Source organism: Episyrphus balteatus, chromosome 2 (genome assembly GCF_945859705.1).
Source record: "Episyrphus balteatus chromosome 2, idEpiBalt1.1, whole genome shotgun sequence".
Taxonomy (NCBI): domain Eukaryota; kingdom Metazoa; phylum Arthropoda; class Insecta; order Diptera; family Syrphidae; genus Episyrphus; species Episyrphus balteatus.
The window spans coordinates 71,110,231-71,130,616 of record NC_079135.1 but is presented as its reverse complement, the minus strand read 5'-3'; the positions used below and the strand labels follow the sequence as shown (position 1 = coordinate 71,130,616).

The following is a 20,386-nucleotide window of genomic DNA, read 5'->3' as shown; positions in this document are numbered from 1 at the left end:
AAAGTTTGAAATATGAACACGTCTATTTTGCAAATGTCAAACTTTGACAATTTGATTTTCTTGAAAGATTCCAAACGAGGAAAAGGTAAAAATTTTTTCTTTACTAGATTTTTAATAAATAAAATTTAATTAAATATATTTTAAAGCTTAAAAATGATTGCAAGCTGTGCTACAAAAGGTTTAAACATTCTTGTAAGTTAATGCCAATTAGTATTCATATAATTAATCAATGAAAATCTTTGCGTTATGTAATAAACAACTTCACATAGTTTATAATTTCATTATTTTATGAAATCGATGAAATATCTATATATTAAAACATAATGTTCTTTTAGCGCACCGGCATTAAAACAATCACAACTTCAGCTGTGAGCAAGAGCGATCATCTCTTCGTTCATCGCGATACACCAGAGGATAATCCCGATATTGTTTTTGAATTCACAGCAGACAACAAGAAGGTTTGTTATTCTTGTCCATTTTGCATATTCTAACAAGACTGATTGCTGACTGATTTCACAGCGTGTAGATGCTATTCTCAGTATCTATCCCGAAGGCCACAAACGTGGTGCTATGATTCCATTGCTCGACTTGGCACAGCGTCAACATGGTTGGTTACCTATTTCGGCAATGCACAAAGTTGCTGAGATTCTAGACTTGCCAAATATGCGTGTCTATGAAGTAGCTACTTTTTACACTATGTTTATGAGACAGCCAACTGGGCAATATCATCTACAAGTGTGCACAACAACACCTTGTTGGTTACGTGGTTCCGATGATATTTTGAATGTTTGCAAGGTAAGTGATAAAGTTGGATGTAAATTTGTAATTTAAATTAATTCCAAAATAATTGATTTAGCAAAAACTTGGTATTAACCCTGGAGAAACCACAAAAGATAGGAAATTCACTCTATCTGAGGTCGAATGCTTAGGGGCTTGCGTTAATGCACCAATGCTTGCTGTTAATGACGACTACTATGTAAGTAAATATTTAATCTTTAAAAGCATAGCATTTAAAAGAAAACGTTTTGTTTTCGATTTTTTTTATTTAAAATTGAATAAGTTTTTGATAAATTAGAATGGTTTTAAGAATGGGTTATTTTTTGCTGTATTTATGCATTTTTTTTAATCACAAAATATATTTTTTCAGTCTTTGATTCCGACAACATTTTTAACGGAATAGGAATTGTTCAATACACTAATAGGAATTTCTTTTAACAAAGGAAGAAGTTTTAATTTGTATATTTATATAGGTTTATGACTTGTTAAATATTTGGTTTATCCATGAACATGAATAATGACATTATTAAATCTAAAGTTTATAGTTGTATATATTGTACTCACCACACATTTCTACTGATATTGCATATCGTCCCGTTTCTGCGTGAACCACGTATCTACATAGCAAATTTTGTTCTGTTCTTAAAATCAATATACATTTTTCTCAAAATTAAAAATATGAATTAAACAAAAGGAAATCAAGTTATGTTTATGACATATTGATTGAGTTGTTTCTAAACTAAAACCTTTGTACCTATCCTTTTTTAAGTTCTAGAGCAAATTTTAACAGAAAAAAAAATTTTTAACAAAAATGTACCTACGAGGTTCAAGCAGAAACGGGATAGTAATGAAAATGATGAATGCAAACGATATTAAAAACGATTAAATTCAAATTGCAGATTAGTACGCCTCTTTCCTCTCCAGATACCGCTCGCGCTGACACCAAACAAAATAAAATGCACGACTGGGTCGCACGAACTTGCTCTTAGAGTTCAGGCTACTTAAATTTTTAAGACTTTTAATATAGAAATTTGGTACAAAAATAAAACAAAATCTGAAATCAAGTTGCCCTCCAAAACAAGTATGCAGTTTTGATTAATATATTAAGATGCATTTTTAGAAAAAAAAATTTCAAAATCGTTAGAGCCGTTTTTAAAAAAACTAATTTTTTATAAATATTTTTTTTTGGAAAAAAAGTTTTAAAATAAAATTGGTATGCCATTTTGTAGAAATCACTAATCAACATTTAAAAACAAAATTTCAATAAAATACAATGTCGTTTTCGAAAATTTGATTTTCAAAAAAAAACAAAAATTTTTTTAAAAATCCAAATATAATTTTTTTCGAAATTTTATTTTTGGCTTATATTAGAATTATATAAATGCTTCTTCACAAAAAGTTTCGTTGAAATCGAATAAGCCGTTTCGGCTTTTTTTTTACGAATGCATAACTTGATATATAGAATAGTACCTATATCGCAAGTAAAAATTATTGAAATGGGTTTGCAGAAGTGATAAAGTTACAAAAAAGGGGCCCAAGCGCTTTCTTTGTATTTCGTTCCGAGAGTCGTATTCGAAAGCACCAATCTCTTCCATTAAATTAAAGAATTTCTTGGCGTCATGGCTTCTAAAATGTCTCTTAACTATATTGGTATGCAAACACTGAATTCTATCAACGTATCCAGCCCTATTCTGAATGAAAACTCCTGGGAAAGTGTGTTCGAGAAAAAGGCTCCCAATCAAAAATCTCCCATAAATGTTACTATCTTTTTGCTTTTTCAGCATTATAAATGATTTTTTTTTATTGTGGAATTTTTATTTCGAAAGTAGAATATTTCATTCCGCTTTAGAAAAAGAGATTAGAAAATGATTTCTTTTCGTTGTCACTAACTCTTTAAAAAGTCAGTATTTTTTAAAAATAAAATTTCAACATACATTATGTATCAAATTTTGAAACATAGTGCTTTAGTTACATAATTTGTTTGATATTAAAATGAATTACCTTTCTGATCGTTCAATGCAAATTGTGTTGAATGATTTTAAATCTGATATTCACTGCATATATGTGCTCGTGTGCCTCAGGGTTCCTTTTTGTCTCCAACTCTATTATGTTCATAAAAAATAATCTCTTATACCAAACTGCTAATCCAATTCGCTGGCGGCTCAACCCTCAGTTTCTCATATTCGTTTCCAACTTAAGGTCCCTGCTCCTCGGATGTAGGGCTTTAACGGTTGCGTAAAATAAGTTCATGCTGTCTTTTGTACCCTCATTGCCAAATCAATCGTTAAGAGTGACGATAGACTTTATATTTACAAAAAACAAACGAACTTTTTTTTGGGCAAAAATAGAAACTGGTAGCTAGTGAGGTTAAGAACAATGTCGCATTTTTTTTTTTTGTTATATGTATATTACTCTGTGATCTATATTACTCCTCGGTAGCTTTCGGGTGTTATTCCCAAATGGATGAAACCCGGAGTCCGGAACCTCCTTATCCTCCATTTGTCCATTTTGTCCTCTAACAATTGTATTTGGTCCAATAAGCCACTGGTGTGAAAGAAAAAATTCGCAGTCGTTGCATGTGGTAGTATTCCCGTACATTTTAAACGGCAACAGTTAACAGTACATTTTTGCTACCAACAGTGTGCATTTTTTAACCCATCAACGATCTATCTGAAAAGTTAAGCAAATACACTTTTCATGCTTATCAAACAAAAAGCTTCGTGTTTGCAATGATGAAGCCATTATAGTCCAGTAATTTTAGGTTTTATCTGCGGAAAAATTCCTACTGGGATCGATTTTGGTATAGACCTTCGTTACGGCGTTGTTATGAAGATGTGAGAAATCGACACTGATACCGCGTCCGCGTTAGAAGTTATAGAGGTCAAAAGGTCACGAAAATCAGTTTTTCGCATATATATCGTGACCTGTTGCTCGGAGGTCAATAGGGGTCTATAGAAAATCTGTTCGTCATAAAATTATCTACAAATATTGCCTTATGCATTTTTCTGTAAATCGAACCGTTTTCGGAATAGAGCTGTTTCAAGCGTAGGCATAATACATGATACGTAATAATAGGTTTGTTTTATTTAAGAGTGAATAATTCAGTATTTGAATACTGAAAAATACATGTGTAATCTCTTTTGCTTTTTATTAATACGTTTTTATAAGTTTCACTTGTAATCGATTTTCAAACTAACTTACTAACTAACTAACTAAGTTACTTAGCTACTAACTAACTATTTAATAAAATCTAAACTACCCTGAGACGTTTTGGTCTCAGGGTAAAAACATTTGAGGGTCAAAACACCCCAAATCAATCTTAGACTACTTCTAAGAGTCATATCGAAACTTTGAACAAATTTCTGTAGTTTGAATGACTACGTTATAATATAGTCCGAAATCGGTTGGATTTACAGAAAAATGCATAAGGCAATATTTGTAGATAATTTTATGACAAACAGATTTCCCATAGACCCCTATTGACCTCCGAGCAACAGGTCACGAGATAAATGCGAAAAACTGATTTTCGTGACCTTTTGACCTCTATAACTTCTAACGCGGACGCGGTATCAATGTCGATTTTTCACATCTTCATAACAACGCCCTAACGAAGGTCTATACCAAAATCGAGCCCAGTAGGAATTTTTCCGCAGATTAGGGTAAGAAATGCCTAAAATTATTGGGCTATTACTGTTTTACCAACTAATGTCGAATTTCGAACAACCAACAATTCGATCTGCAGTCGACTTGCAGTGGATTATTTTATTTTAACCTCTTGAGACCCAAGCATGAACATAACAGCAAAATAGTGATTAAAAGAATTTTTCAAAGTTACAAGGGTGTAAATTAAAAAAAAAAAAAACATTGTTTCCATTACACTAGTTTACAAAAAAATAAAAATTTTTTGTACACCAAGTGCCGTTCTACTTTTCGTATAGATTAGAACCCAGAAAACTCGAAATAATACAGTCAAATAAGGAGAAAAAAGGGGTAAATCTCGGAATGAATGTTAGTAGAAATTTTTTTTGCTCAATATCTTCCTTTTGCCATTCTATAACATATCTCAAAAGTCTAGAAAAATCTCATGTCCGCTTGTCGCGATTTCAAGGTCAAATCGCGAAATGGAGATTTTCAAAATTAGCAAAAATAGGCTATGGTATTATATACACATATGATACATGATTTCAAGGTATATTTTAATGCTGATTCCAAAAAATCTAAAATTAAGACAATCCGACGTCTCTGGAAAAAGTTATACCTGTTTTTCATCTGTCAACTCATATTATTATAACAGTTGCAAACTTACTGCCTAAAACCCTTAAAAGTTATGGTAGACGAACCAAATTTTGCATGAAGATTTTAGAATCCATCATTATTAAAAATCAAAACAATCCCTTACAAAAAATATATACACCTACGAAATAATGGTATTTTTTGATGGAGGGGCAAATTTTAGAATATGCACTAAAGAAGATTCTTGTTCATCTTAGGAATAAGTGCAAATAGGCTAATTTTTTCATTTTAATCTTTGTTTGGATATTCTTTAATTACCCTCAAAAATCTAAAAAAATCTCATGTCCGCAAGACCTAATTTTCTTGGTTTGAAAAGAAGGTGCAGATTTTAAAAAATTAATAAGAAAAGTTTAAATTTTTATATGTATACCAACATAAGCGACATGATTTAAAGGTATTTTTTAACACTAATTCCAACAAAACTCACAAACAAGTCAACCTGACCATCCCTGAAAAGTAATGTACCTTATTCATGTTGATCTGACACAAATATATGAAGTGTATAGTTTTCCAATTTTTTAAAATCTGCACCTTATTTTCAAACCAAGAAAATTAGGTCTTGCGGACATGAGATTTTTTTAGATTTTTGAGGGTAATTAAAGAATATCCAAACAAAGATTAAAATGAAAAAATTAGCCTATTTGCACTTATTCCTAAGATGAACAAGAATCTTCTTTAGTGCATATTCTAAAATTTGCCCCTCCATCAAAAAATACCATTATTTCGTAGGTATATATATTTTTGTAAGGGATTGTTTTGATTTTTTATAATGATGGATTCAAAAATCTTTATGCAAAATTTAGTTCATCTACCATAACTTTTAAGGGTTTTTAGGCAGTAAGTTTGCAACTGTTATAATAATATGAGTTGACAGATGAAAAACAGGTATAACTTTTTCCAGAGACGTCGGATTGTCTTAATTTTAGATTTTTTGGAATCAGCATTAAAATATACCTTGAAATCATGTATCATATGTGTATATAATACCATAGCCTATTTTTGCTAATTTTGAAAATCTCCATTTCGCGATTTGACCTTGAAATCGCGACAAGCGGACATGAGATTTTTCTAGACTTTTGAGATATGTTATAGAATGGCAAAAGGAAGATATTGAGCAAAAAAAATTTCTACTAACATTCATTCCGAGGTTAAACCCTTATTTGACTGGATTAAAAATATTATCTAAAAAAAATAAGCAACAAACACTAAGACAACTTTTCTAGGTCACTCCAACTCCAGATGTTTAAGTGCAATGTATTAAAACATTTTTAAAAAATCGAGTTTTTAAAGAAAATTTCTGAAAAAAAAACTTTATTACTGAAAGAAAAAATCAAAAATCTTTTGAATCCTCAAAGTTTTAAATTTTTTTATGTAACTTTCTGGCAAAGATAAAAAGATAATTTTCTTCAAAATCTATGGATAAATTATAAAGATATGACCATTTTTGTAACGATCAATATTTTCGACTTTTTATGTTACTTTTTGAGTTTTTGTCTATAACTTTAAAAGCAAGCCGAATTTGAAAATTATTAAGTAATTTTTTGTAGATAATTAAATTTCCTATCGATTTTTTTCTTTTAAAAAAAAATTTTAAAATTGAAATATTGTAAAAAACTTAAGAAAAACTGTACAAAAAAGAGAAAAAAAACGAAATTTTTGATGTTTTTACTAAATGGTCTATTTTTATCATTTGAGCATTTATACATAGATATTGAAAATGTAAAGGAGAAAAGAAGATACTTTATCTTTTAACATAATGGTCACAAAAATGTAATACGGCTAAAATTGGATAAAATATGGACTATCTACTGTCTTTGGTCTTTTTGAACCATTTTTCTTTAACACATATTTTAAAAAATGGTGTTTAGCTGTGGTTTTATTGTATGTATATTATATTTAAAATTACTTTTTATCATTAATTAAAACTATGAGGATTCAAATGATTTTGATTTTTTCTTTCAGTAAGTTTTTTTTTTCAGAAATTTTCTTTAAAAACTCGATTTTTTTAATATGTTTTAATACATTGCACTTAAACATCTGGAGTGACCCAGAAAAGTTGTTATAGTGTTTGTTGCTTATTTAATCAGCTTTCAGGCGCCGGCTTTTCTGTTCAGATTAGTTTATTACTCAAGATATAGCCCGAATACTAAGTAGGCTGGAAAAAAACGACGATAAAAAACTTTGAAAAATCATATCTCGAAAACCTATCCATCGTAATTTTTTTAAAAGTCATTTCCGAGTCCCTAAGGTCAAAGTCAAAGTAGAAAAAAATAGTGGGATTAAGTGCCCATTTTTGCTGTAAACCAACGTTATTGGAACAATTGAAAAAACAGGGCCCTACTATGCTATGTAACTTTTTGCTAATTTCGCATCCTTTCGAAAGTTAATTTCAATTGTATTCTCAGTCGAACTGCGTATCTTAAATGAATAATACCACTCTTAATCTTCCAAATAAAACCCAATAAAATATTTGACATGAATGAAGCTGTTAAATTTTCATTTTTTAAAGAATTACAGAGGTGCGTTCTTTTTCTAACAATAGTAACCTATTGTTAACTATCGTTAACTTTTGTCGTTCCTAATTTACAAAATAGTTACGATTTGTAACTATTTGTTAGATGAACATCGTTCCTAAACTAGTTTTGAAGTGTCAAATAGTTACAGGGTGACCATTTTTCTGATTTTTTTTCGAATGCCCAAAACTCCCAAAAGATTTGGCTGCGATTTTTCTAATTATTTTTCTGATAACAGTCACCATCTACCTTTTTGGTTTCGACATTTACTTTTGCGACACCCTGTATAATACCATTGTCTATTATTGCTAATTTTGAAAATTGCCATTTCGCGATTTGACATTGAAAATCGTTAAGTTATAGAATGCCAAAACGAAAATATTGAGCAAAAAAATTTCTATTAGCATTCATTCCGAGGTTAAGTATTTATTTGACTGTGGTCTGTTCTTTTATTGAATAAAGTTAACTATTGTTGTTATGTCAAAAAAATCGTTGTATTTGTTTGTTAGATTTTGTTACAAAATGTCAACTTTGATTTAGGAACGACTAATGTTACATTTTGTTGATCTGTCAAAACAAAATTTTTTGAGATTAATTTTATGAATGAATAAACAAGAAAGAATTAATTTGGTACTGAAGTAATTCTTTTTAATTGAATTCTTAGCAAATTAAAACAAAAATATGCATTCAATAATTTCAATTATGGAAACAAACGAAATTCTCTTCTCACATCATCCCCTCTCTTCCCCATTTAGTTGTGTTTGACAGATTAACATTCAAACTCAAGTCCAGGAGCTGAGTTGGAAAAAATAACAAAATGTAACTATTTGACACTTCAACACTGGATTTAGGAACGATGTTGTGACGTCACGATGTTACACTTTGTAACTTTTTTCTCATTTAGGAACGATGAAAGTTAACTATTGTTAACAATAGTTAACAATAGTTAATAGTTGTCGAATAAAAGAACGCACCACTGGGCTATTAGATCAAAAAATTATTACGTATGTATGTATTTTGTTTTGAATCGAAAAGACGAAAACCCAAAATGAGACCTGCATCAACTGCCCTACAAGTTGGGTAGTGCGTTTTTTTTTTTTTTAACTTTAATCACCAGTTAGTTCTGATGGTAAATTTGTTTTTAGTATGTTAGTATTGACAGCAGATTAATCTAGGATTGGGATTAAGGAAAGGAAATAATATTTTGATAATTTTTTTCTTAAGTAATTTATTTTATTGCAACCATTGTTAACTAATAATATTTTCATTTCATATGGTCTTCCTTAGCCGTGTTTTGCGTGTGTATAGATCGGAAAATAATTATTCTACAATTATCACTCTATCGAATGTTTTTATATGTTCCATTGATTGTTTAAAAAATTGTTTTTATAATACCGCTCATTAAATAGAACACAACCATAACTTGAAAATCATTCGAATTTGCCTTTTGGATAATACTATGAGCTTAATTCTAGAGATTCCATTAAAATCCAAACTCAAGTGGCATTTTTTCGTGAATGTAAATTTTAGTTATAGCAATGTTTTATTTAACGAGCAATAATATATCTCAGATATGTTTACATCTTTTTTGTATTTCTATTTTTTTTTATTTTTTACTTATAATTTCTTATTTAATTTTTTTGATGAATCTTGTTTTGCAGGAAGATTTAACAGCAAAAGACATGGAGAACATCCTTGAAGACTGTAAAGCAGGAAGGATTTCCAAACCAGGTCCAAGGAATGGACGTTTTGCTTCAGAACCCAAAGGTTCCCTAACCTCACTTACAGAAGAACCCAAAGGTCCTGGTTTTGGACTTCAACCAGCCTTGGCTTGAATAAAATGATTTAAATCTAATTAGTTATTGCGTTAAAATAAAAAATGAATACGTTTTGAACATCAAAAGTAGTCTGCATTTTATCTTTTAAGACAAACAAATTATTGTTTTTGTTTTTTTTTTGTGAAAACTACAGAAAGTATTAATTATTATATATTTCTCCAATACCATTGCATTCCAATTTAACTGGTGGCGAATACTTAACTCTAAGTAAAGCCTTAAAAAAATTAAAATGACAATTTAATCGCTGTCCGCATACTGTATCCTGCAAAAACGATTGACGAAGGTTAATAAATCAGTGACATGAAAGAGCTCCTTCGATCTACCTTTTTCCACCTGCTCGCTTGGATTTTCGGGCCCCTTTTTCAGCTTTAAGATATCGCTCGGATACCATTCGCTTGGTTTTCTTGGGTTCTTCTCGTAATTCTTTATAAGAAATATCTTTTTGAGAGTCGACTTTTTTAATAAATTTCTCAATAAGATCATCGCAGTTAAGATTTTCTTCTGGTTCCCATGTGTCAAATTTAGCAGAATATCCCTTCCAGCGAATGCGGAAGACACGACCTTTCTTTTCATCAGAATAATCAATAATTTTATCGACTTCCCATTGTTTTTCGGGATCTTCACTTGCTTTCTTTCCACCTTTTTTAGCTGCTGCGGCAGATTTTTTTGATGCTGGTTTGGCTTTCGTCGATTTGGTGTCTTTTTTCTAAAATAAATTATTTTATCATATTTATGTTTTTTTCTTGTTTATAAAATGTACAAACTTTTTTGTTAAATTTCTCAATCAGATCTTGGCAAGAAAGTGTGCCTTCTTCCTCCCAAGTATCATCACCAGGACCATAGCCCTTCCATCTAATTAAATAGTAGGAAACTCCTTTTTCTGTTTTGTGGTCAACGACTTCTTTAACCTTAAAAGAACAAGAATATATATATATTATTATTAAATAGATTGATTGAGTTTCGTCATAAAAAGACGTGGGCTAAGAAAAGCTAACTGAAATCATCAGCGAATCCTATTCTTAACGAAAATGAACATCGAGATTAAGCGAACATTTGCTATATAAAAGCCCGAATAAGTCGCTAGTACCTGGGTGACCGAGCTTTGCTCGGTATCTTTAAATGTTATAACTTTCAGTGAAAAAAGTCAAATGTAAACAACAATTTTTTGGAGTGGGTTTGAGTTTGCAATGACCAGTTTTTTCGCGGGTTACAAAACACCACATTCCCACTTTATAATCAGTTTATTTACGTTTGAATACACATACGACGATAAGCAATGGATAGAAGGGTTACAGGAATCTGCATTATCGAAAATGCCTACAGCAATGAGATCCCTTTTTGTTCAAATTTGTTCATGACCCCGTGGCCCCCCCTGTGTACGCCGTTGTTTCTAAAATTACTTCCAAAACATTTTATTCGGCTAGGGGACCAAACCCTCAAAATTTCATCGAAATCCTTAAAGTTGTTACCAAAAAAAATTCCATGTTAAAAAAGTGGGCGTGGCAGTGGGCGGATTTTTCCAAAAATAATTCCAAAATTTTTTACTCGCTTAGATGAACAAACCCTGAAAATTTCATCGAAATCGTTAGAGCCGTTTCCGAGATCCCAATTTTATATATATATATATTTATATATATATTAACAATTTTAGCTCGTTTAAAGTTATAAGATTTACAATGCCGACTTTAAACAAAAATATGTTTGTAGAGTTTAGTTAAAATGCAGCACACGTCAAATGAATAGACTATCCATCAAGAAAAACAAATAAGACAAAGAAAAACTGCTGAAAACACTGATCGGCGGAAGCCGAAGTCTAGGAGAGAACACCAAGTCCTAAATTGTAATAAATTGCACTCATTTTTTCTACGTGAGTAAAAGTCGACAACTAAAAAACGACGGTATATCTCTTCAAAAATTTGCTAACGACAGAGAAATTGAATACATTTTCGGCCTTATTCATTTATGAACGTTGTGTAACTTTATATAACTATTTAAATTTGGAAAATGTGTTCAAAAACTTTGTTTATTGTAGTATTATAGCTTTCACACTTAAACACAAGAGAAGATTGTCTTATCCGTGAATAAAATGATGTTTATTTTTCTTGAATTATCTTGATTCTAAACAATAGTTGTGTTTTATTTTCCTCGTGATCCAGATCAGATCATTGTATTTAATTGCGAAAAACAAAACAAAATCCTGCTTTTGTTGTAAAGCTAATAAAAACAATGATCTGATCTGGATCACGAGGAAAATATGTATAACACAGCTAATGTTTATTTAAATAATATTGTTGTGAATAAGTATTATACACTGCCTCAAAAGTAATGGATCAAACGAAATATGCTAATAAAACAACTTAAGGGCTCTCAGAATTTGGTAACTTGTTCATCCCAAATCCTTACGTTTTTCAATTGAATGCAGTTCTTGTGAAAAAATCCCAACTTTGCAACAGTATTTTGCTTCCTCCGCACATAACACTGTGTTACAAAATAAAAACCAAGTTAATTACTTTGGAAGTTACCTACCAAAGGTTGTAGGTCTTACTAAGTACATCATATTTTGACACTTGACATTTTTCATAGACTCTCAAAATTTCAAGTTATCGTCAAAAAACCGTTTTTCAATGTTTTCAGATTTCAACGATTTTTTACTCAGTCATTTTTCGGTCAATTTCAGATTTTTTACAATACTAAACAGAGGAGTACTTGTTCTTTTTAAAAATATTTTTTTATTATGATCAAGCACCAACTGAATCTCAAAGTACAACATTTTTTCCCGTTTTTTAGAATTCGGAGACCGTTTTAAGCTGCATTTTGTGTTTTTTTTAGAAAAATTTATATTTTTATTATTAAGGCCCAATTTTTCAATAGTCAGATAAACCTCAGATAGAGCTTATTCCTAGCAATAAAAGTTTTTTATATTGGCATTTATTCTTGGCGATTGAAAAATCAGGGCTTAGGCAAATATTTCGATAGTTAGCTATTTTCAAGCACAGAAATGTGAAAATTTAAAGAACAAACTGTTAAATATTTACTTTTCGACATTTTCCAAAGAAAACTGTGTAAGTTAAGAGAGAAAAAATATGTTTTTCGAATTTCTTAATTTTGTAGGCATTTGTACATCTTTTTAAGAAAACCAAACTTTCAAAATAAACTGTCAATAACGTACTTTTATTGACATTTCTGGGTAATAGTTGAATTATTTCGATAAAGTAGTATTCAAAAATTAAGTTATTTAAAGTCAAAAGCAATTCACATACTTCGTATGGTTTTTTGTGGGATCTTTTTTTGGTTTGTTAAAGAAACGTCACATGGTAATATAAAGGGTTAAAGACAAAAGACTACCTACTTAAAAAAATTCAACAGACAATTAAACATTGTCTCATTTTTACAAGCCCTTGCTGCTGCTTGCATTGCTACCTGTTTTTTTTTTTTTTCTACTGTCGTAAACCAGTTCGCTTTTTAAAATATGATTTCTTCTTATATTTTAAAACAACGATGCAAGGTTGTTTTTCGTTTTTTTTTTTTTTGTTAAGTAAGAAATACAATTGATGATATTTGCTGAAAAAGACCCATTGAAAATTTTAAATCAATGATTCCAAGCAAATAAACCTGTTTTACTATTATCCAAATGAAACCAACGGAAAACTACAACAGTTTTGAAGGCAGAAAGAAAAGGTTGTAGGTATACGCAGGAGAAAGTCGTAGCGAGTCTTTGTTTTCGGATATCACTAGATCTAACAAACAGAAATTCATATACAAAAATATGCAAGTTATCATTCAATCATCCAATTCTAAATGGACCTTTTGAAAACGATATTTTTAAGTGTTTCTTATTGGTCTTTTATGTTATGGTGGATGAAATTTCAATTTATAAGAATAACAAGTTCAAATCTACCTACGTACGTGCTTGTAAATATCAATTTCAAGATGGTTGAAACGCAACCCTCATTCCTTAAATTCTAAATATAGAAAACTAAACGATACAAATAAATTAAGAGTAAACAAACATATTTATAACATTGTTATAACAGCGCTGCGCTAATGATAAAAAATTTCGAGCGGCCATTTTGTGAATCAACAAATTTTTTTTTTAGGTTATTTTTCTTGATACCGAATTTATGTTTACAGAAGCTAAAATGCGCCTTTTTATTGAAAAATTATATAATTTCACTCCCAGAGAGGAGATAAAAGAGATTATCAGTTCCAATTTGGACTCATACATATGTAAATAAATCTAAAAATTGTATTGTTTATATATTTCCATAGTCTTATCATGAAGAGAAACGATCTTAGGAACTCTGGTGGTGACTTGAAAAAGCACTATTTGTATGTAATAAATACAATATGAGCCCACCTCAAAAAAGTGGCGACTTAAACTAACGATGTAGCTGTGGCTGTGTCTTCTGGCGCTGTCAAAGTTTATAAGTATGAAATTAGTATATTGGTGCCAGAATACGTAGCTGTGGCCGTAGCAAGGAAATGCGCCACATATTCTGTCCATCTTTTCTACATTTTGAGCGATTTTATTTGACATCTTGTACCACGGCGTTTTTCTTTGCTACTAGCGAATTTGCATTCTGTTCAACCAGTAATACTAGATTCGCCTTCATGATAGTACTAAAGAAACTTAATATACAATGGTTGGCACACTGTTAAAATACTTTTTGTATTGCAATATCAGCACTTTGCATTTAAAATGCACTTTTAAGTTATAATATTGATTTAATCTGTATAAATCTGTATGCTACATCAATAAATGACAAAACTATTCTTTGCCTTTCAACGTCCGTGTTCCATACAAAATTGTCCATTGTCATTTGCAATAACATACTCATATTATAAAGTGTTAAAAGGTTTTAACTTTTAAGAATTTTTGTATAGTTGTAAATATTTTTCTTTAATGGAAAAAAGGTAGGTACTTAATAAAATTCAACAGACATTCAAACATTAAGTGTCTCATTTTTTAAAGCACAAGCACTTGCTGCTACTTGCATTTCTACCTGTTTTCTTTCTACTGTCGTAAACTAGTTTGTTTTTATCCAACGTGATTCCTTCTTTTATATTAAAACAACAATACAAGTTGAAATACAATTATTGCTGAAAAGACCCATTGAAAATTTTGTAAGAAATCGCCCAGAATCCTGAAATTTTCAACCAGAAATAATTCTATATCAATGAGTTGAACGAAATAAACCTGTTTTACCAGGATCTAAGTAAGAGAAATGAAACCTACGGAAAACCACAACAGTTTCAAAGATACTAAGAATAGGTACATACATACATATGTACGAAAAAAAAACTAATGTTATTTTTGGAATCAGCACCCTAAATTTAGTAAGAAATGATAAACAACGGTCTGGAAAATGTTTGTATGTTGGCAGTGTTATCATTGTTATAACATCGCTGCGCTAATGATCAAAATTTCGAGCGGCCATTTAGTGAATCAACAAATTTTGTTTTAGGTTATTTTTTCTTGATACCGAAATTATTTAAAAAAAAAACTAAAATGCGCCTTTTTACTGAAAAATTATATAATTTCACTCCATAAAGGAGATAATGGAGATTTTTAGTTCCAATTTGGACTCATACCACAAATAAATCTAAAAATGCAGAAAAAATGCATCGAATATGAAGTTTTGGAATTTATGTATACGAAAACTGTATCCACCCTCCTCCGGTTTGGTATACATAATTATTTATTGGCCTCTATTCCAATAGAATCAAAAATGCTCAATCGAAAAGTCATGGCGATTTATGTTGAAATCAAATGCTTAATACATGGTACACACTTTAGTATAGTAGGTACTATACTACGCTAAAAAACCCTAGTATCAATATCATGGTGTTTGTCTGATATGTACTAGCATAGTATTTTCCTCCGACACACATGTGGTATCTATACTAGCAGTGTGTCACGGGTATAAGTTTCGATTCAGCAAACGTCTCTTGGGTAATTCCATGAAAAAGTGGACACGAATTTTGAACAAATTATGCAGTCTTTTTTACTTTTCTTATTAGCAAATTAATATTTACGAACGGCAACTCTTTATGCAAGTTGCAAGAAAAGATTCTTTGTTGTATTCCGTTATGGAAAGACATAAAATTCAGGGAGTATTTTTATAGCATAAGCTTGCCAACAACAGAAGAATTTCACATGAAAATGACGGAAAAACAAGCAAACTGAAAATATGATGAGTCTAATAGTGACGATGAAAATATCCCCTCGTGAGTGCTAAAATAAGTTATCATTAAAGCAAGCTTCGTTACACACTACTCGATTAAAAAAAAACTTGAGTGAAAATGCATCTTTTCTTTACTTTTGGAACTACAAATCGCAGGTAACATGAGTTACCAAAATAATGTAACGTGAGTTACCTAAATATTTTAAAATTTTTCCTCGAAATATTGAAAAAATGTTTGGTTTTGTCACTTATATTAAAAGCTTGTAATTTTGTATGTATGGAATCTTCATTGAAAACAAATTAAGATTCTTAATTTCACATAAAAACTTCATACTGTCGGACTCTTAAAATTCGTGTCCGATTTTTGTAACGTGAGTTACCATCAAACTTTTATTTTTAACAAGCAAATGTTAAAAATAAAGACAATTTTTTTAGTTAATTATGAAAGTAATAGTTATGCTCCATTCATGGATAGTAATTTCGTATCAATTTACAATAAAATTGAAAAAAAAAAATTATTTATGTGTTGGAAATTTTTGTGAATGTAACGTGAGTTACCATGGAATTGCCCTCTTAATAAAATAAATCAAGTTGGCTTCAAATAAGTATGCAACCTAGTATGCAGAGTAGCTCCGATAGAGAATCCTCTTGAAAATACAAGACTTTTGATAGGATTTTGTTTGTAAGCTTAAACATACTAGACTTAAAACATTAAAACAAAACTATTGAAAATATCATACATTATCGTAGCCGACATGGCTCTTACGATGTTTTTGTTTACAGAAAAATCTTTATATTCTCCTGTTCTTAGACTTATTGGAGACAATTTTGATGTGAATGTATTCTTGAACAATTGTTGATTACAATAACACAAAAAAGTTATATCTTATTTGTTCTTAGTGTTGGAAAAATACAATTAAATGTTGTTCATAATTCAAAATTTAAATTGGCGCTTACTATTATTTAGCGGGACGGGGTCGATATGTACTTACGTTTGGTGGTTTTCTTTTAATAAAAATATTTTGTGCATTTGACCATTTTTTTGTTTATTTTGGACAGTATTTTTTTTTTTATTGATCTTGTTCTAGTGTAGTTTTTGTTTATAAAGAGATCTAGTATTTGTGTAAAAAAAACAACGAAAACTTAAAAACAACCATGAAAAACTACAGAGTATGTAGGGTTTCTTGACTCTATAAGAACTTCGGAAGTTGTTTTGAAATTTAAAGGAATTTTTTTTTAAATTAAAACTAACTAAAATTATAATGTTAAAATATACTTAACTTTAAAGAAACTTTGTATAGCTAGTTCTAAATATTTTGTTTAATGGCAAAAAGTTACCTACTTAATAAAATTCAAAAGACAATCAAACATCAAGTGTCTCATTTTTACAAACACTTGCTGCTGCGCGCATTTCTACCTGTTTTCTTTCTATTGCCGTAATCTAGTTTGTTTTTTCTAACTTGATTCTTTCTTTTATATTAAAACAACAATACAAGGTTGCTTTCTTGTTTTGTAAGAAATACAACTGACGAAAGTTGCTTAAAAACACATTAAAAATTTCGTAAGGAATCGCCCAGAATCCCGAAATTTTCTACACAGAGATAATTCTAAATCAATGAGTCAAAACAAATAAACCTGTTTTACCAGGATCTAAGTTAGTGAAATAAAACCTACGGGAAACCACAACAGTTTCGAAGTTACTTACTACATATACATACTACATATGTACATACCTATGTAGGTACGAAGGAGAAAGTCATAATTTTTCTCCTTCCAATTCGTTTTTCTCTCAAACAATTAAATCTGTTTACCGAGTCTTTGTCTTCAGATGTCAGTAGATCTAACAAACAGAAATTTTTATTGAATCATCTATTTCTAAATGGGTCTTTTGAATACGATATTTTTAAGTGTTTCTAATTGGTCTGTTATGTTATGGTGGATGAAATTTCAATTTATAAAAATAAAGTTGAGGAGGAGGGTGCCTGTAAATATCGGTTTCAAGATGGTTGAAACGCAACCCTCATTCCTTAAATTTTAAATAAAGAAAACTAAACGATAAAAATAAATCAAGAGTAAACAAACATAAATCATTCTTATAACATCGCTGCGCTAATGATCAAAAATTTCGAGCGGCCATTTTGTAAATCAACAAATTTTTTTTTTAGGTTATTTTATCTTGATACCGAATTTATGTTTACAGAAGCTAAAATGCGCCTTTTTACTGAAAAATTATATAATTTCACTAAAGAGACTAGATAATCAAAGACTAACAGTCCAATTCGAACTCATACCAAAATTAATCTAAAAAATGCAGAAAAAATGCATCCAATATGAAGTTTTGGAATTTATGTATACGTAAACAGTATCCACCCTCCTCTAGGTTTGGTATACATAATTATTTATTGGCCTCTATTCCAATAGAATTACAAAATGCTCACTAGGCACTAGAAAAAGTCATGGCGATGGCATTCACCTTTTTTTTTTAACAATTTTGCCAACGATTTGTTTTTTTCAATAAATTTTTTTTTGAAAAAAAAAAAAACAATTTTTCTTACCTCGTATTCTTGGTCATCAGCCTCTCCCTCTTCCTCATCATCTTCTGCTTCATCTTCTGTTTCAGGTTTTGGTTTTTTCGATTTCGGCTTGGCTTTGGCCTTTTTGCCGGCATTTTTTTTGTTGGGAGTCTTTTTAGCTGGAGATGCACCATTTGCCTCGACATCGTCCTCATCATCGCCATCATCTGCCTTGGAACGTGAAGCGGCTTTTCGTTTTTGGGCAGTTTTCTTTCCAACTGGTGAGCTTTTGCTGCTTGATTCTGGTTCGGCTTCTTCGTCGTCGTCACTTTTATTGTCCTCCTCGGCGCTTTCTGGTTTCTTTTCCTCGCTGCGGTCGATATCATCGATTTGCTCCTCTTCTTCCTCATCATCTACAACTTTATCTTCAGGGACGGGGGTGCTCTTGGGAGTGCGCTTTTTCGAAGATGCAATCGATTCGTCGGCATCGGAGTCCGCTCTGGAACGATCGCTAGATTTTTCATCGCCATTTGTCGAATTATCAAGAGCTCCGTCGCCGTTTTCTTTATTATATTGTGCGATTTTTTTCTTGTGCACACGTCCCATTTTATATCTTTTTTTAAAAACTTTATTTATTTAATTAAAATGAAAATAAAAAATTATTCTTTATTTATGTATTGTTAAAGAAGAAAAACACTTCCGCCCGCCAACTTTTATAAATCGATAATTTTCTTCAAACCACCAAAACCAAACGAGAGCGAATCAGCGAATGTAGGAAAAAAAAAATATAAAAGACGCCACAAAGCACAGCAATGGCGAATTTAGGTATGTTTGTTTTTAAAATTTTTATTTGAAATCGCCTTATACCATTCGTGGAGTATACGTGGCAGTTTTGTTTCGAAAATAAAAAAAAATTAAATTTTTTTTCTGCTCCATCTCAATCGAGAATAATTAACAACAATAAATTGAAATTAAAATGTTTTTTTTTAATAAAATTGTTATTTTATTAGATTGGTTGCATTTGCTTATTTTTCTATTTTGGGAGTGTTCACTGATATATATTTTCTTTTTTTATTTTGAATTTTTTAATGAGGTATAGTACGCAGCAGCATTTTCGTTGTCCACTTTGGAAACTTGAAAATTTTTCGTTTCGCATCAGCAGCGTACCAGGCTTAACGAAAAAATATCATCAAGTATTCTGTCAAAGTCAAAATTAAAAAATTCAAAATTAATTTAAAATCAAGAAAAATCAACAGAAAATAATTTTTAAATCAAGAAATAAATGAATGAAAAGTGAAAAAACCGTCAACACTGCTCTTGGAGTCAAGAAAAATGCACAGGACAGTAAAAAGTAAGTGACAAATGAGTGAAAACTCTCCAATTTTTCGCTATAGCAGCGTACTGAAAAACGAAAAGCAAAACGAAATTTTTCGTTCAAGATTTCCTTAACGAAATTTTGTATGGAAAATTTCGTTTCTCTTCAGCTGCGTACTAGGCTAAAGGCTTACCTACCTGAAAATTATTTGCATTGAAAATAAAATTGCAATACATTTTTTTTAATAAAAAATATTTTTATTTGCTGTAAAAATTTTATTTTCAATGCAATTATTTTTCAGTTACAAAGGCTTGGCCACACCGGAGGGTATGCGGTAGCGGTACGGGTAGAGGTAACGGTACTTGTATGAAAAAAATTCCAAACTGACATATCAACGTTCAGATGTGGAATTTTTTTCATACAAATATCGTTACCGCTACCCGTACCTCTACCGCGTACCCTCCGGTGTTGCCAAGCCTTAAATTTTTTTTTTTAATGTAATATTTGTTTATTTGCAATAAATATTTTTTTAAAAGCAAATATTTTTCATCTCCAATAAAATTTTTTTTTAATGCAAATTTTTTTCAGTTGCAATCAGGGTTGTAAAAATCATTTTTATTATTAATGCATTTGCTCTCCATTACAAATTTAAAAAATATTTATTGCAAATAAAAATTCAATTGAAAAAAAAAATATTTATTGCAACTGAAAAATATTTGCATTAAACAAAAATGTGTACTGCAACTGAAAAATATTTTTCATTAAAAAAAAAAAAAATATTTATAGCATGTAAAAATATTTTGCAATCAAAAAAAATAGATTTTTTTAGTTGATATTTGTAGCTATGTCTACTCACTCTGTCACCTTGTCGCTCTGTCATCTTGTCGCAACAAATAATAGGTTCGTTCCACACCCAACTAACATTTCAGCTTCGGTTAAATTATTACAAAAG

At 30.3% G+C, this 20,386-nt stretch overlaps 2 protein-coding genes across 2 annotated transcripts; one reads left to right on the top strand and one right to left on the bottom strand.

Moving 5' to 3' along the window:
- Window positions 1–8: 8 nt before the first annotated feature.
- On the top strand, window positions 9–9,486 carry LOC129909017 (NADH dehydrogenase [ubiquinone] flavoprotein 2, mitochondrial). Its single transcript, XM_055985931.1, has 6 exons — window positions 9–85; window positions 147–192; window positions 336–458; window positions 520–795; window positions 857–976; window positions 9,245–9,486. The coding sequence occupies exons 2-6, from the start codon at window positions 154–156 to the stop codon at window positions 9,416–9,418; spliced, it is 732 nt and encodes a 243-aa protein (XP_055841906.1). The 5' UTR covers window positions 9–85; window positions 147–153; the 3' UTR covers window positions 9,419–9,486.
- On the bottom strand, window positions 9,472–18,900 carry LOC129909016 (nucleolin). Its single transcript, XM_055985930.1, has 4 exons — window positions 18,162–18,900; window positions 10,186–10,329; window positions 9,745–10,127; window positions 9,472–9,683 (listed from the first exon to the last, which is right to left on the bottom strand). Exons 1-4 carry the CDS (start codon window positions 18,723–18,725, stop codon window positions 9,659–9,661), a joined length of 1,116 nt encoding a protein of 371 aa, XP_055841905.1. The 5' UTR covers window positions 18,726–18,900; the 3' UTR covers window positions 9,472–9,658.
- Between the last annotated feature and the right edge of the window lie 1,486 nt (window positions 18,901–20,386).

Coding starts and splice junctions, on each gene's coding strand:
- LOC129909017 (XM_055985931.1), top strand. CDS start 154: ATGATTGCAAGCTGTGCTACAAAAGGTTTAAACATTCTT. Junction 459..519: donor TCACAGCAGACAACAAGAAG/GTTTGTTATTCT, acceptor CTGATTTCACAG/CGTGTAGATGCTATTCTCAG. Junction 796..856: donor ATATTTTGAATGTTTGCAAG/GTAAGTGATAAA, acceptor TAATTGATTTAG/CAAAAACTTGGTATTAACCC.
- LOC129909016 (XM_055985930.1), bottom strand. CDS start 18,725: ATGGGACGTGTGCACAAGAAAAAAATCGCACAATATAATAAAGAAAAC. Junction 10,128..10,185: donor TTGAGAAATTTAACAAAAAA/GTTTGTACATTT, acceptor AATTTATTTTAG/AAAAAAGACACCAAATCGAC. Junction 9,684..9,744: donor AAGCGAGCAGGTGGAAAAAG/GTAGATCGAAGG, acceptor TCGTTTTTGCAG/GATACAGTATGCGGACAGCG.